General features: G+C 58.8%; 3 protein-coding genes across 17 annotated transcripts in view; 1 reads left to right on the top strand and 2 right to left on the bottom strand.

The window, feature by feature from the left end:
* Window positions 1-3,764: 3,764 nt before the first annotated feature.
* LOC136164777 (uncharacterized) lies at window positions 3,765-7,330 on the bottom strand. The gene is made up of 2 exons (XM_065930239.1): window positions 4,664-7,330; window positions 3,765-4,310 (listed from the first exon to the last, which is right to left on the bottom strand). Exon 1 carries the CDS (start codon window positions 7,328-7,330, stop codon window positions 6,473-6,475), a length of 858 nt encoding a protein of 285 aa, XP_065786311.1. The 3' UTR covers window positions 3,765-4,310; window positions 4,664-6,472.
* A 600-nt stretch (window positions 7,331-7,930) lies between these two features.
* On the top strand, window positions 7,931-12,490 carry TMEM200B (transmembrane protein 200B). 7 transcript variants are annotated; one of them, XM_065930233.1, is made up of 2 exons: window positions 7,931-8,058; window positions 10,668-12,490. In XM_065930233.1, the coding sequence occupies exon 2, from the start codon at window positions 10,688-10,690 to the stop codon at window positions 11,609-11,611; it is 924 nt and encodes a 307-aa protein (XP_065786305.1). In that variant the 5' UTR covers window positions 7,931-8,058; window positions 10,668-10,687; the 3' UTR covers window positions 11,612-12,490. The 7 variants fall into 7 exon arrangements, with proteins under 7 accessions (XP_065786305.1, XP_065786304.1, XP_065786310.1 ...); XM_065930232.1 differs by lacking the exon at window positions 7,931-8,058 and adding an exon at window positions 8,515-8,659; XM_065930238.1 differs by lacking the exon at window positions 7,931-8,058 and adding an exon at window positions 8,753-9,340.
* EPB41 (erythrocyte membrane protein band 4.1) overlaps window positions 12,452-16,514 on the bottom strand; it is a 177,594-nt gene continuing 173,531 nt past the window's right edge. For all 9 annotated transcript variants that reach the window (XM_065930230.1, XM_065930221.1, XM_065930222.1 and 6 more), the window contains 2 exons: window positions 16,075-16,179; window positions 12,452-15,448 (listed from right to left, as the gene is read on the bottom strand). In XM_065930230.1, coding sequence (XP_065786302.1) covers window positions 16,081-16,179 — 99 coding nt within the window. In that variant the 3' untranslated portion in view covers window positions 12,452-15,448; window positions 16,075-16,080. The remainder of the gene's footprint in view (window positions 15,449-16,074; window positions 16,180-16,514) is intronic.

The following is a 16,514-nucleotide window of genomic DNA, read 5'->3' as shown; positions in this document are numbered from 1 at the left end:
CAGTAAATCTTTAATCCAATTTTCTGTTGATGAGTGGGGCTGTGTTCCCTCCCTAGAAAACTAAGATCATGGCATCTGGTCCCATCATTTCATGGCAAATAGATGGGGAAACAGTGGCTGATTTTATTTTTGGGGGCTCCAAAATCACTGCAGATAGTGACCGCAGCCTTGAGATTAAAAGATGCTTGCTCCTGGAAGAAAAGTTATGACCAACCTAGGTAGCATATTAAAAAACAGCGATATTACTTTGCCAACAAAGGTCCATCTAGTCAAGGCTATCCTTTTTCCAGTAGTCATGTATGGATGTGAGAGTTGGACTATAAAGAAAGTTGAGCACCAAAGAGTTGATGCTTTTGAAGTGGGGTGTTGGAAAAAACTCTTGACAGTCCCTTGGACAGCAAGGAGACCCAACCAGTCCATCCTAAAGGAAATCAGTACTGAATATTCATTGGAAGGACTGATGTTGAAGCTGAAACTCCAATACTTTGGCCACCTGATGCAAAGAACTAACTCATTTGAAAAGACTCTGATGCTGGGAAAGATTGAGGGCAGGAGGAGAAGGGGACGACAGAGGATGAGATGGTTGGATGGCATCACTGACTCGAAGGACATGAGTTTGAGTAAACTCTGGGAGTTGGTGATGGATCAGGAAGCCTGACATGCTGCAGTCCATGGGGTCACAAAAACTTGGATGTGACTGAGAGACTGAACTGACCTGACTCTTCATCGGGCTGTGTGACCTTGGACATGTCACTCACCCTCTCTGGGCCTGTTACTTTATCTTTACAGTACACAAAGCAGTTCATTCAAGATCTCTGGATTATGGCACTTGACCCCAGGTTGTAGACAGAACTGGCATCAGTTCAGGGCTGCAGTGTGGGGGTCAGAGAGACTGGACCGTATGGCCTGAGAGCTGCTCTCTGCAGGACTGGGGTGACTGATAGGTAGATGGACAGATAGAGAGTGCCCACTGGGCCCTGGCTTTCTTGGCACAAAGGATGGGAGGATGTCTGGCTTGGCATGCTGCCAACACCAGGGCTCCCCTGACCAAGGGGCCTTGCCCACAGGACTCTCGCCTTGAGAATCCCAGGCTGCGGAGGCCAGCCTCTGGTCCCTGCCCCCATCACCAGTGCTGGGGAGCTCCCTGGCTCATCCGCAGTGTGATCTGTCACCAAATGGAGGAGCCACCCCCCTGCTGTTTCCGTGGCAAGGACTCCTAGCTGTCTCCCAGCATCCATTTCCCAGCCTCCCTTGGAGCTGAGTGTGGCCACAGGCCCCAGTTCCGACCAATGGGAAAGCAGCATTCCATTCTCCCTGGTTGGTCTGCAGACTGGGACAGGGAATATTGAGCGTCTTCAACGATGAAGATAGGGAGGGTGCTGCACCCTAAAGATGACAGAGCAGAAAGATGGAAGGAGCCTGAGTCTCTAACTCTGGTGGGGCGGGGGGGTGTCTCCTTATTGACGCTGCATGGCTAGTGCTCCAGCTATAAAGAGAAATACATGTTTAACTTGCTTAATATCATTGTTCTTAACTTCTGCGCTGGCAACATCAGCAGTTTCCTTGTTTGGTCACTGAAATAAGACAACCACACGACTAGCTACTATTTAACAGGTGCTTACTGCACCAGGTGTATTAGTCAGCTTTCACTAGGTTATGCTGCGGTAACAAATCACTCCAATCTCAGTGGTGTACAACAAACACAGGCTTCCTGATGGTGTTACACGTTGGCGGTGTGAGTTGTCTCCAGCCCTGCTCCACTGGAAGACATGCCTCCCTGAACAGTGCTGCTATTCCTAGCTTACAGGGAGGGAGGAAAAACACGTAGGTGTCATTTTCTTGGGTGAGGTTTCTTGCTCTGAGGTTCCTACCATGACCTGTCCGCTGTGAGCCCTCCAGAGGGAATGAAGGGGAAAAAGATCTTCGCTGGGAACCTCCAGCTTCTGTCCTTTGCTGGACACACGTCATGGCTGAAGCCAGGGGTGGCAGATGGGTGCCCAAGGTCACATTTCTGGCCAGCAGGAAATCTTGCTAGGAGATCACTCAACTCCCAAGGTCCCATCTCTTTCCCCTAGTCTGGCAGTCACCGTCAGGACCCGGCACCCTCCCCCAGGCTTCAGAGAGAATCTACATTTCTGGCCCCTACTCATTCGGACCTTGGACCAGGGAGAGACACCTGATCCAAGCTGAGCCAATCCGAATATTCAAGAAATTGAAAGAGGACACAGAAGATGAGATAGAATATTGGAACTAAGTTAATAGCAGTAGAAATAGTAACAGTGAAAATAATGGCAGCTAAGGTGTATCAGGCGCTTCTGGGTAGGATCTGTGAGTGCTTGACAAGTATGAAATCCTGCTAACTGGCACGGAGTCAGATGAAGTGATCTGAGTCTCAGAGAGAGGAAAGGACTGCCCTGAGGTTACCTGGGCATGCATACCTCTGTCTCCCCTGGGATTAACTTCTTGAATATTCCAGGATCTTCAAGACCTGGTACCAGATCCCCTCCTACCCCATCCCCCGCCCTCCCCCAGCCTTCTCCAAATGACTCACAATTCCTTTCCTTCCCGCCTCCACGCCCCTGCCCTTGCAGCGACTTCTGCCTGATCTTCTCCAAGTCCCTGCTCAAATACCTCCTCTTCCAGAAAGCCTTCATCATCCCTCTCCTCCACTGCAGATGCCCCGGGCCCCCAGTGCTGGACAAAACCCAGAGACCACGAGCGGGGCTCCCTTCGTGTGTCCACCTTCCCTGCAGATCGGCCTCCTTAAGGGCAGGGCCCGCTTCGGGTGGGAACGGGGTGCTGAACCCTCTTGTGCCGTCCCCCTTCATCCTCTTGGAGCGGGGGATTACGTTTATATCACAACACCGTTTTACAGAGAATGGAAAGGCAGGCTCAGGAGCACAGAGCGGTCTCCCCTGGGCCACACAGCCTGCTAAGTGGCTGAGCCACAGTTCAGCCTCAGTCTCAGATGCCTCAGTCTGGGCCCTGATCTAAATCACTTCTTTCTCTACCTTCCTTCATGCCTGTCTCTGAAAAAGGAGGCAAGGAGGGTCCCAGAGTAGGAGTGAAGCAAGGGAACTGGGAGGGGTCTGGGTGGGCAGAGGCCAAAGCAGCTGGCTTCAAAGACAGAAGCACAGGGCCTGGGAAGTGGGGGCTGCCGCTCCCAGACACCTCCCCGTGGCTTCCTGGGGCCTCCTCTCCCTCTGCAGGTGCTGTTTTCCCTCTGCTCCTGGGTCAGCCCCAGCGCCGTATCACACCACTGCTCTCACGTGCTCTTGGAGAAACACTTCAGGTTTCACACCGACAATCTGTAAAGTCCTTCCCCAGGTACGCAGGGATCCAGCCTGTCCTGTTTGCAAACCTCCAAGGGCTCGCCGTGCCAGGGAGGTGAGCCCCAGATTCTGAGTCTCCTGCTTTGAGATGCTCTGTAATCTGGCCCTGACCCCCTTTCATGCCATCCTCTGCTCCCCTCTAGCATGTGACCCCCACCCATGCCTCCAGGTTCCCTGCCTGCTCACCTGGAAGGTCTCCCCGCTCTGCAGCCGGAAAACTACTCTGACCCTGAGATCCAGCAGGAGGACTCCTCCTCCACGAAGTCCTCCCTGCTGCCTGCCCCCGACATGGGGTCAGCTGCTGCTTCCTCAACTTTTGGTGGTTGGTCTTTTTACCACTCCCACCAGAAGCATCTGGATGGGGGCCCAGGGCTGATGCCTCTCTGGTCCCCACAGCCAATTCAGAGGAGGTGGCTAAGGAGACACAATCGCTAGCCTCAGCTTCACATTTTATTGGTGTAAGAACCAGCTAAAGGCCAGAAAAACTCTAACGTGGGCCTCCATCCTCATCATAGCCCTTTGGGGTCATTCCAACCATTGTCCCCACTTTGCAGAGCAGGGGACAGAGGCAGAAAGCAGGGAGCTGATTGGGCCGCAGTCACGGGACTAGTGGGAGGTTGTGTAACATCGTAGTTAAATCCAGTCACCAGCTGTACCACCAACCAGCTGTGTGACCACAGGCAAGCCTGGACCTCACTGTCCCCGTCTCTGTACGTGTGACAAGGGGTGACGGCGGCGCCTCACTCTCACAGCTGCCTGGCACACTTAGGGAGGTAACCGGTATGAAGGGCCCGGCGGCAGGGGAGCGTGGCGCGATGGTGGCGTTCCTGCTGTTGTCTCTCTGTCTAGGGGCTCAGGTAGGAGGCTGGCTTCATCCTGTCCCCCCGGCGGGGCGGGTCTCAGCTCCCCGCCCTTCCAGTGTCACCCCGGCTTTTCTCTGGATTGCGGAGGGCAGCGGAGATGGGGAGCTGGTTCTGCCTGTGGCCCCGAGACACCTGGTGAGAAGCCCAGCTTGCCCAGCTCAGGGCTCCCCTGGGTGGGAGGAGACGGCTTTGGGGTCCATATCCCAGAGCCCTCTAAGGCCTTGAGCCCCGGTGGGACCTGTGACTCTGGGGCTTGAAGCCCAGCTCGCTATTTACCAGCCAGGTCATCCTGGTCAGCTGTTGGTCTCCAGGGGGGCCTCGGGACTGGGCTTCTGGACTCTGCTTACCCATCAGTTCTCACTGAATGGGCACACCAGCCCTTTCCTCCCTGGGAAGGTCACGTTACACACGCAGGGGCTGTGACCTGGCTGAGGGCACCCAGCAAATGACTGAGCAGCATGATCAAACCTGGGGCTCAGAGCCAGGCTTCCACTCTGAACCAGGGTTCTGAATTCTTAGCTGAGGCTGTGGCTTCGTTGCGGGGGTGGGGGGGCAGCCCACTGGCACAGGGCTGTGAAGGTTTTAGAAACCTCTGGGGCTCAGGCAAGAAATCCAGGGCAAACTAGCGCCGGGCAGATGCACTGTTCCTAAAAATGAAGATGAGAGAAGGTGGATTCCCAGGTCCTGCGGATGTGTTCCCCCAGGGTGGGGCTGGGACATGCAGGCGTCAATAGTCGCTTCCTCCCCATGGTGGCTTCTGCAAAGTACCTGGAGCCTCAGTTAGGCAGGGACCTCAGGGACACTGTGTCTTTCTCTGCCTTCACAGAGAAGGCTCAGGGTAGCATGCTGACCACTGTGGTCCCTAGGGGACAGCTCACCCAGGCCCCTCCTGGTTCAGAAGTGGAGGGGTCCAGGTCACACAAGGCCAGGGCACAATTCGAGATCAGTGTCCCAATATTGAGACACTGGCTGTCTACACACCTGCACACCCACCAGGCTAAACCATCAACGGACTTCCCTCTGTGGAGGGTCGGAGGGCACCAGTCAGTCTGACTGAGTGTCTGTGGGCAGGTCTCTGCCCCTCTGAGCCTCATCTGTAAAGTGGGCATAATATTGACCTCCCCGAGCCCTCAAGAGAATTGAAAGGGGTTGTGTCCAGGAAGAGGGGCCCTTTTCTCCCCAGCCACCCCAAACAACCAGAGAAAGTTTCTCCGATCACAAACACGGTCTTCGGGGCCTGACGCCCATGGGCAGAGGGGGAGCGGCTATTCAGTGGATGGCCGCTTGTGCCAGGTACTGAGCACGTGGGCGCTCATCTTCAAAACAACACTGGGAGTATTACTCCCTGCTTTTTTACAGATGGGGAAACAGACAGGTTTTTTTTTTTTCTTTACCTCCTGTTGCCTGAAATGGGCCCCAGGGGTAGAAATTAGGAGGGTGCCCAGGGCTGGGGGAGACAGGCCAGTTGAAGGCCAGCAGTGGGCAAGGCAGGCCGAGCCCTGCCCCTGAGAGCTCATGGCCACAGGGGACACAGGCAGGAATTAGACTCAGCTCCCAAACACTGATTTCAATTCATCTGTGCGCAGTGCTGCTGCAGGGAGTCTTGTGTGTGTGTGTGTGTGTGTGTGGGTGGGTGGTGGTGGGGGCGGGGGGAGGGTAACAGAAGGGTAGAGGACGGGCTGGGCTGGGGGTCCAGGGGAAGCCCAGCAAAGGTCTGAAGGATGATGAGTAGGAGGCAAGAGGACCACCAGGGGCATAGGAGCTCCCAACAGGGGGCAAGGCAAGTGCCAAGCTCGGGAGGCCAGAACACAGAGGATTTGGGGATAGAAACAAGCTCAGCTACCCAGGAGGCAGGAGTGAGAGGGGCAGGGCTGGTTTGTGGAAGGAAGAGGGATCTAAACTCCACCCCAGTTATTCTTGCCTGGAAAATCCCACGGACGAGAAGTCCATAGGCTTGCAACGAGTGGGACACTACTGAAGCGACAGAGCACACAGCACACGAACTACACTTGGAAAAAAACTGGGGAACCCCTGAGGGCTTGAAGCAGGGAGTGAGTGAGGAGTTCAGATTCACCCAGCTCTGAGACCTGGGTTCATCTGATCCTTAGCAGAAAGATGCTCTGTGCCCACCTGTGGAAGACGGAGGCCTGGCCTGCAGCAGGACAGGAGCGCTGGGGCGCTAATTCAAGACCCCTGGACCAGGGTCCACAGGGGCTTGATTGATTAGACAGAAGGGTTAAAGGAAGGTGCTCCAGGTGATTCCTTAAGTATCTGGCCTTAGAGTGGGTAATGGGGCCATTCACAAAGTGAGGAGAAGGAAAGAGCAGGAACCGACTGCTCCCCGCGGTCCAGGCAGATGGTTGGCTGCTGGAAGCGGGGCTCCTCCTGGGGCCCAGGATGGAAGCAGCCCCAACACTGGGGAGGGCAGAGTGCTGAGGAGGGCAGAAGGCGGGAGGAACAGGTGGTAAACGGCAGGGCAGGCGGGGCAGCGGGATGAGGCCCGCCCGGGAGACGCCGGGTGAGCCCCTGGAGTTGGTAACCCAGTGAGCCGGGAGGGGCAGCGGGGTCGGGTGGGGCTTGGGGAAACGCTGAGAGGGCGGGGGCTTGGGGAAACGCTGAGAGGGCGGAGGTGGGGTCCGTGTGTAAGGAGCGGACCGAGAGCGAGACGAAAGGTCCTCCAGCGGAGCAAGAAGCGGGAGGAGGCATGAAGGAGGCTGCGGCCACGGTGGAGCGCCGGCCACAGCCCAGACGCGAGCCTCGCGGCCCACGCGGGCGGCAGGAAGGCGGTCTCGAACCCGCAGGGATGCGGCTCCTGGGGCCGAGGCTCAGCCTCGCCCACTCGCGGCCTCCTCGGGGACCCGGGCCTCCGCGCGGTCGGCCCACCGGGGGAGGCCCCGCCCCCAGCAGTGGCCTCGGTCTCTCCCGAGGATGCTCGGTCGCCGGTGGCGTGGCGAGGCGGCTTCCGGGGCGCCTACGCCACCCCTGGTCTCCTCTGCCGAGCCAGAGGACCGGAGCCTGGGTTCGAGGCCCAGTTGTGCCGTGTGGCTCCGGGACCCGGCAGCGGGCTTGGGGCGGGGGGGCCAGAATTCCCCCTCCTGGTCCCCCGGTGCACAGCCGGGTCTCATTACCGCCCATCCCCCTTCACGTGCGCCCCGCGGGCCGGGGGGTCTCGGCGACCGGGGGAGGGGCGGGTTATAATCAATCCCAGGCCGGAAATTCCTCCCGAGGGGCCCTAGCTGGGCTGCGGCAGTGGGGTGGTGGGGCGGCCGGCGCGGAGGCTGGCAATCTGCCCGCACCTCCCCGCCCCCTCCTCCTCCGAGTCCGCCCCCGGCATCATGGAAACTGGGCCGCCGGCCGACCCCCTGGCTCCGCGCCACATTCTTGCCTCTGGGGGCGGGCGGGACACGAAGGCCGGGCAGCCCCCTTTGGGCCGGTCCGCGGGGGGCGCAGCGGATTTCCGAACCCGCCTCCTGATTTGAGACGAGCACCGCCTCCCCACTCCCGCTGGGCAGCATCTTCTTCGGGGAGGCTAGGGCGGCCGGCGACGCTCCATCCGATTCCCTCGGCTCTGAGAATCCGGTTCTTCTCTATTTACCCTCCCCGTGATTGGAGCAGGGCATAGCCACCCACTCCAGTATCCCTGCCTGGAGAATCCCATGGACAGAGGAGCCTGGCGGGCTACAGCCCATGAGGGTCCCAAAGAGTCGGACACGACTTAGCAACTAGACAACAACAAAGTGATTTCTCTCCGGAGCGCTCGGGGGCGTACCCGGGCTGTGCCCCTCTAGTGTGCCCCGCCCTTAACGCCGGATTTTCACCCCTCGGCATCTTGCGAAGCAGAGACCATCACGCCCATCTTACAGGTGAAGACTGTGAGGTTCAGATGCAGGAAGGTTCAGATAGTAGGGTCGGGCGGAGCGGGAACTCTGGCCGCCTCCTCGGGAAGCTCCCCGCACGGCGCTTGGAACCTGTGGGCTCTCAGTTGCCCGAAGGTCCTCTCCGGGGCGCCTGGAAGGGACGGACTGTGCGAGGCGGGGGAGGGCGTGCGGCCTCAATCCTGGTTCTGCTCCGCAGCTCCGGCTGCGGGGCGAGGCAGGGGTCTCAGTCTTCCCACATGAGGAGGATACGCTCCCAGGCCTCCTGAAAGCCGTCAGCCGGGGACTTGGGGCCCTCGGATCCTCCGAGTCACCGGGTGCGCACACAGCGCTTACCTTCGAGCCTCGGCCTTGAGACTCGCTGCCTCCTTTCAGCCGTGGGGCCGGGCCAGATACTGTCTGGACACTGGCCTGACACTGGCCGAACTGGCGCGGGGGCTCCAGGTGGGCGGGGCTGGGCGGGGCCGGACCGGGGGCGGGGCCGGGCCAGGGGGCGGGGTCGGGCGCCAAACGTCCACGGAGACCGCTGCAGGGCTGGAGCCCAGGCGTGCGGACTCGGACCCGGACCAACTCCGGCGCTGAGCGCCAGGTGAGCGAAACTAGGGGTCTGGGGGGTTCGCCCCTCCACGTTCCCCAACTTTTTGTTCGGTCGCTCCCTCCAGAAAGGCCCTGAGGGTGGGGGTGGGGGCGGGAGCGGGGTTCTCTTTTTTTCCCGCGGCAGGAGTGTGGACGCGCACGGAGGCGGGACCCCGGAGTGTTAGGAATCTGCCCCCCGGCAACTTCCTGCGACCAGGGATCTTCGGACTGTGTCTCCAAGTTGCTGCCTCTCCCGGGGTCCCCAGCGTCGACTCACGCCCTCCAGAATCTGTGTTTCTCAGCTTGTCCCATCCTCTCTCGGCAGGCCTCCGTTTCCTTCCCTCCCCGCCGGGACCCGCGGCGGGGCTAGGGAGTTGGGACCGGGGCGCCAGCTCTGGGCTGGGGCGGGGGTGGTCATTTCTCCAGTTTGGGGCTGGGGAAAGGGTTCCATACTCAGAGACCAGGCAGGAAACGGGCCTCGCTTCCTCCTAGGACGCTCTCAGGGCTGTGCCAAGAAGTGCCCGCGGTTGGGTCCTGTGTGGATCCCCCCCATCCTGCGTGGCGTGCGCTGCGTGACCCCAGCAGACCCGTCCGCCTCCCCGGGCCGCAGTTTCTCTCTGTGAACCCCAGGCCTTGGACGCGGAAGACGCCGGTCTCCATGCAAGGGCCTGGGCCTTCAGCGCTCCTTTCGGAGGCAGGGATGGGATGTCCTGCTTTGAGCTTTGGGGTGCGGATGGGGAGAGAGAAGGGTAACAAGGCCTCCTTCCTGGGGCCTCGGCTACGGGTTCCAGCGATGCAGCTGTTGGGAAACCAGACTGGGACAGTCAGGTCTTACCACTGGAGAGCGAGGTCCTAACCCTCCTCTCCTGCGGGGCCCCGAGCGCCTGGTCCGGGGCACCGTTTCCTCCCACACCCTGTCTTTCGTGGGGGTCACATCACACGTTTCCCGGCTACTCCCGCCCGGCCCGGATTCAGTCCCTCAAGCCGCAGGCCGGGCCGCACCAGCAGCCGGGAAGGGCTTACGCCGGGCGGCCCAGACCCTGGGGTGCAAGGGCGGTGTTGCTCTGGCCGGGACGCGGGCCACTAAGGCCTCGGGCGGAGGAGGCCGGAAAGAAGGCCAGGCGGCGGGAAAGGGGGATGATTCATCCGGAGGAGCCCAAATTGGAAACGCTGCAACCTAGGGGAACAGTGTTGCCTGGGCCGACGGGAGAGCCAGGAGAGGAAGCAGCTCACCGGCAAGGCCCGGAGCCTGGCTCCCGCAGCCCCCCGCCCCCCGCCCCCTGCCCGGGCCGTAGACGGGCGGCTGGAGGAGGGGAAGGGGGATCTTCGCGGAGTTTCAAGAAATCCTGCGCAAAGTCTGCCGCTGGTTTTGGTATGAGCGGTCTTCTCAGAGTCTAGCTCAAGTCTGTCTTGCTGCAGCTTCAGTGCTGACTGAGGCGGTCTGGAAGGAGGGGGCGGGCAGGAAGAGGCTGGAGTCCGTGACACCTCCCCCTCTTTCTCCGCTGCGGTACGTGAAGCGCAGTAGGGGGAAGGGGGGCCCGCGAGCGACCCCAGCGGACCCGGGCGGCCAAGTGCCCCCTCCCTCCTTTACTAAGGTGCAGCCACGTGCGGGGGTGAGCTCGATCGCGGGCGGGACTTACCCTACAGGCGCCGCTGCCGGGGGCCTCACGCCTCCCAGGGCCCGGGACCCGCAAGCTGGCCAAGAGGGCGCCGGCGGCCGGAGCCCCACAGCCGAGGATGCGCCAAGGAGCAGCCCGCGGCCCCCTCCCTCGTCTCCGCCCGCGGGCCCGGCCAACTCCGGCTTCTGCCGCGCGTCCCTGGCTCGGAGCTCCGCTGCGGAAAACCCGAGCGGGGGCGGCTCCCCGCCTCGCAGCCCGGGAAAATCCGGGGGTGGCCACCAGGGATCTCCAAGCGTCCTGGGCGAGGAGGTCCCATCTTCCCCCCTGGATTGGGGCCCCCGACCTGGCGCTCCGACCGTATGCCCGTCGGTTCAGCCCCTGCCTCCTCACTTCTTTCCGCAGAGCGCCCAGACGGCGACGAGATGACGGCCGGGAGCCCCGGAGACTGCGGGGAGGTGCGGAGGAGCCCCGAGGGCCGCGTCTCGCGCCTGGGCCGCCGCCTGGGTCGCCGCCGGCGCGCGCGCTCCCCTCCTGAGCCCCTGCGGGTGCGGGCGCGGCTGCGGCTGCGCTCGCCGTCGGGGGCGTTCGCGGCTCTGGGGGCGCTCGTGGTCCTGGTGGGCATGGGCATCGCGGTGGCCGGCTACTGGCCGCACCGCGCCGGAGTCCCGGGACCCCGGGCTGCGAACGCCAGCGCGCCTCCTCTGAGCGAGCTGCGGCGCGAAGGTCGCGGCGCCGGCCGAGCTCACGGCCCGCACGAGCGGCTGAGACTCCTTGGGCCGGTGGTCATGGGCGTTGGCCTGTTCGTGTTCATCTGCGCCAACACGCTGCTCTACGAGAACCGCGACCTGGAGACGCGACGGCTTCGCCAGGGGCTGCTGCGGGCTCAGGCGCTGCGGCCCCCGGACGGCCCGGGCTGGGACTGCGCGCTTCTCCCCAGCCCCGGCCCCAGGACTCCCCGAGCCGTAGGCTGCGTGGAACCAGAAAGCTGGGACCTGTCCCCGCGTCGGGGTACCTCACCCGTCCCGTCAGTGCGGAGTCTGCGTTCAGAGCCGGCTAATCCTCGCTTGGGGTTACCTGCCCTGCTTAACAGTTACCCGCTGAAGGGCTCAGGACTGCACCCACCCTGGGGTCCGCGGCCCCAGGCCGGCCATGTGATCATCACCGTGCAGCCCTCTGGCTCCTGCATCGAACATTCCAAGTCTTTGGATCTGGGCCTCGGAGAGCTCCTGCTGGGGGCCCCAGCGGCTCGGGACTGTGCTCACCGAAGTTGGCCACGGCTGGACCGCCTCAGTTTGGGGGGTTATGCCAAGTTGGGAGCAGGAGGGGACTTGGGGGCCCGGGTCTGAGGAGCAGGGGGACAGCCTGCTGTGAGGCTGCAGCGTGGACCGTGGTACAGCCCCAGGAGTCCCGGTGTCTAGTAGAGGTTTCAGGCACATCCCAGCCAGGGGGGATGATGCTCCCGCCCCAACAGCTGCCAAGGCCTCCTGACTTGCATGTCGGCAAAGAAATGCCAACTTGCACAAGGGTTCAAAAAGCTAGAGAGGATGTGTTTTAATGTGGACCCTGGAGACCAGCATGACTCAGCCTCAGGAATTCCTTCAGCCTCCAAAAGTGGCCTTAGCCCTGGACAGGTACCTGAGGGGGCTGGAGGTCCGGGGGATGCATCTGGTGGGTGTCTTGGCAAACCCCAGGATCCTCAGACCTGGAAGGTAGGTCATGACCTGGAAGGTAGGCTGGGGCAGGCTCCCTCCAAGGTGGCACTGGTGCTGGGGTTTGAGCCTCTGGGAAGATGGGCAATGCGGTAGCGTTGAGACCTTCCACTGCCATCTGGGACTGAGCCCTTAACTCTCACCACCTAAACCTCTTTCTCCCTCAGCCATGCTGGGTACATCCCGGTAAGGGTTAGACTACTGCCAATGCCTCTATACTAGGGTCTGCCCCTCCCCAAACAGGTCTGAGAAACCCCCTTCTCTCCTTTGTCATGGCCCATGCCATGAAATCTTTCTCCAGGTGGCAAAAAGCATTTGCCAGTTCTCAGAAATCCTTTTATATGTTGAAGCACCATTTTGGTCAGTGTGGCTAGCTTTAGAAAATGGCTTGGATTTGGGTCTCCCTGACCCATGTTTTTCCTAAGTTGCTAGTAGGGGAAGAGAACTTTAAGAGTTGATCAATCTTCACAGAGTCAGTTTTTTTTTTTTTTTTTTTAAGTTTATTGAAAAATGCAATACAAGAAGAAGCAAGACCAAACAGTATCTAAACACTACCACTTCTCTTACTACAAAAGGCCAAGATGGCAGACCTAAATATTGCCTATTTAATCTAAGGTTTTTGTCAATTCAATTCGGCTGCCATAGTTTCCTATTTTGTCGAGAAATGTAAACAACTACTTGATATGATTCATAATTTTTTTTTTTAAATTTACAAAGCTCCTTCATTTTTGTCACCAAAATAAAACATTTGAGAGAGATTTGTAGAACCGGCCAGCCCGGGGATACTGGGCAGGTATTTCCCATGAGCATTCCTTGGTGTTGGTCAGGCTGTAGCTCTGGCTCCATTTCCAAAGGCGGACTGTTGCCTCGCCACCCTTAGCTGCCCCGAAGAACACACGGTGGGGACTGGGGGTGGGCAAAGATTCCCTGACAGGTCCCTGCAGCCAGCCTCTGTGGGCCCTCAGCTGATAAATTCAGGTCCTGCTTTGTGGGTGGGTGGGTTGACAGAGACCTCACGTGGTTTGGAGGAAATCTTTATTTCTCAAGTGGAATAAAAATCAAATTGCACCGAGAGTTGTTACTATGGTGTGTCTGAGTCACTTTAGGAAAATGGCTGCCAAGTTGTTGACCCTGGAAATGAACTCTTCTCCCCTCTTCACCGTTTCCACCTGGACAGTCTGTTTTTCTTCTCACGCATGCATGCACACAATTGCAGGAAGAAAAAAAAAAATTCAAACAGTTGCCAAACCCCAAGTTCGTCAACCAGAGAGGGAGGAAGGTGAAAGAGGCTTGGAAGGACACCCCTCGCGCTGGCTTGTCCATATCGTGGCTTCTCAGTGCTGGCAGGGCTTTGGAGATCTTCTGGTCCAGTTTATAGTCAGGGAAGCAGGGAGAAGTGAAGCCAGCTGATGACGAACCGCGGGGAAGTTCAGGCCCCCGATGTGTGGTCCTGGGCTGTGAAAGCAGCCACTTTGAGCGGTTACCATGGGATACAGGGGCACCAGAGATTCCCGACGCACGCGCCCTGCCCTCTTCCTCTGCCCATCTCCATTCCACAGCTGTCAGCTCTGGGCTCCTGCAACTCTTCCAAGTAGCAGAGCTGGCCACTGGCAAGCGAGCTCACCTGGCACACCTGCTTGACGTGAGCTGGATTTCCAATCTCGCCACCGCTCTGGGCCACAAAGCCCTTGGCTTGGGCACCACCCAGAAAGCCCCGCCGCCCCAGACCTACACTCCCAGGCTGTGAGTCTGTCCCTGAGACAGGGCGCTCTCCTTCCCCCCAGCCAGTCACACAGCCTACCTCAGTTCCTCCCCGTCCCTGCCCAGAGAGAGCGCTACCTGGGGGTCAGTAACAGTCTCAAGGAAGGACTCAGAGAAAAACGCACACACGTGAGCTCAATTCAAACCAACTGCGTCTGTCGAGCCAAAGTTCAGCCCGTGGACTCCAGGCTTGTGCTGCTGGGTCCCACTGCGGGGAGCAGAGGCTTGTAGCCGTCTCTGCTCACCGCCTGGAGCTCCCAGCGACGGCTGGGTGTGACCCACTGTCCACCTCAGGGAGATGAGCTTCTGTCCTAGACGTAGGATCCTAAGACCATGTAGGGAGATCTGTCTGTGGGAAGCGAGCTGGAAGATTAGAGAAGGCCTACTGAATAAAAATGCCCCCCCCCCCCCACAAATCTTTACCAGGAATAGTGGAATTGGGGGCATCAGTTCCTCATTTTCAAAAACAAGCAAAAAGAAACCCTAAACCCACCACAAAAATCAAGCCACAAAACCGGACAGACCTCAGGTGGCAAGTGGGAATGAGCGGAGCTGGCGTTTGTGCCCCCAGGTTTTGTGGGGAGGGAGGCCCGTGAAAGCCATCCCCCTGCTCCAGAAAGGGCAATCTGCAGGCAGGTGCCGCTGGTGAGCAGTAAGGTCAAGGACCACAGTCGCCTGCTGGGTTACACTCCCTGTCACTCTAGGATTAGAGAGAGAGGCCCAGGGATGGTCTCCCGGAAATATGTCTGAGCAGATCCGGCTGAGGTAAACCCCACCAAGCCCCCTGTCAAGCGCACATTCCCAGAACTAGAAAACCTTAAAAAGAAAGAAAAAAGAAAAATCTCGTCAGCTTGCTTTGTCCACATCGCTAGGAAACATGTGCTATCAGTGCCTCTGGCCCAAAGTGCCTATTTTCCCATGAGTTTTGGTCTCCTGAGATGGGAGGTGGCGGGGGAGCGCTTAGCTGAGCCACTGCTTCTGATGAGGTAAGAGGGGCAGGAGGGCGGGAAGGAACGAAGGCCACGGATACGTTCAAACATTCACAGTATCAGGTATGTCTGAAGCAACGTCTTACGTCTTTGATCTAAAGAGGCTCCAAAGAGAAAGAGCGGGGGAGAGGCAGGAAAAAGCACTGCCTTCTGAGCAGAGGGAAGGGGCGCACTGGCCTAGGGTCTGCGCCTTAGGGCGGCCGCCCCGCCTGACATTCTCGAAAAGGGACATCACTGGCTCCGAGGAAGCGCTGGCTTGTGAAGTTTCTGCAGAGTGTAAACCAGGCGAGGATTGGGGAGGCCACGCTAAGCTAGCCTTGTCCCCCCAACACGCTGACAGTGTCACTGGAGGGTTTCCAGAACGCTATGGACCCTGTCAGTGTAAGTGGGGAGAGGCTGGTCTGAAGGGGTTCCAAACCACCCCATTAAAAAAACAAAAAAGGAAAAGCTTTTTAAAAACAGTCCACAGAGTGAAAAGTTGCACAATTTCTGGTATCACAATATAGAAAAAGGTATTCAAAAGGATCAGTGATGTCTAGAAGACTTTCTTGGTATAAACTCCAAATAGAAAAAGAAATTGATTTTCTGGTGGTTTAGAATCAATCATCTTAAAAGTCTGAAGTCTAACTATTGCTGGTTAGCTTCTTTATCATTCCGCTGGTTTTTCTCTGGGATGGCAGATGGGCAGGGGGTCAGGGGTTGGGGGGAGAGGGTGGGAGAGTTCCTAGAGGAAAGAAAGAAGCAAAGTTTTAAAATCTTGCAAAGGAGACCTCCCCGTCCCCCTGCCAAGTTCTTGAGGCCACAGGTGACAATCAGGGCCTGAGCGGGTTTTACAGAGCCCCATCCTACCTGGTGACTGATGGCTTCTTCAAATTATTTGTAAATGACTTTTAGGCATGGATTTATCTGGAACCCTGGCTCCCCAAAAGTCAGCTGCCCTGCTTCCAACTCTCTAGTCTGGCCCCAGGGCTTCAGCCATCTCTCTCCTAGCCCCCCCCCCCACCCAAACACCTCAATTCTGGAAAACTAGTCCTGCTTTTCTTGGTTTTGTTCTCTTCCTCTGACCTCACAGGTCTAGACTCAGACAGAGCTGTGACAGGGAGAAAGGGAGATGGAGAAGCAGGAAGGTGAGGGAAGATTCAAGAGGTGGGTGGGGTTTACATCCACGCGCGGGGAAGCTCCTCCAGCCCATCACTGAGGGCAGGAGGACACCTAGCTGCTTTAGGTGGGCGCCAGACACTTAGCAACCTCCCACACCGTCCTCCTCAGGCTTTGTCCGCCTTCAGTTGATCAGGTGCCGGTGTGGACCCCTCTGGAGGGATAGGTCCGCCGCACAAGAACAGCCCCTACCTGAGCTCACTCCTCAGAGATTTCGGTCTCCTGATGGACGACCACCTTGGTCACTGACATGTCCGGGTGCTGCTCCTTCGCCTCCTTGATGGCCTGCACCAGGACCTAAGGGGACAGAAATGATGCCCGTCAGACAGAGAGCAGCCTGGCTGGTGAAGAAGGAAAGGGTCATGGGACACCACGTCTCTGGCAAGTTCAATCTTCCTATCTGCAGAACCAGGGCCGAGTGTAGGCTGAGCCACACTGCTGATGGCTGAACCCATCAGCCATCATGTTGCTTAGGGAGGGTGCTGGGCTAAGAGACAGACACGGGGAAAGCTAAGAGCTGTCTTCAGGAAATCAGGGAGGACTTCAGAGGGGACAGCCTGGGTGGGTCTGGGAGGATTCACTCAAGATAGGGTGTCTAAAGAACAAAGCAAAAAATCTGTGCTCAGCGCAGG

This window comes from Muntiacus reevesi, chromosome 3, assembly GCF_963930625.1.
Source record: "Muntiacus reevesi chromosome 3, mMunRee1.1, whole genome shotgun sequence".
NCBI classification, from domain to species: domain Eukaryota; kingdom Metazoa; phylum Chordata; class Mammalia; order Artiodactyla; family Cervidae; genus Muntiacus; species Muntiacus reevesi.
The sequence above is the reverse complement of the archived record's forward strand: the minus strand, read 5'-3'. Positions and strand labels throughout refer to the sequence as shown.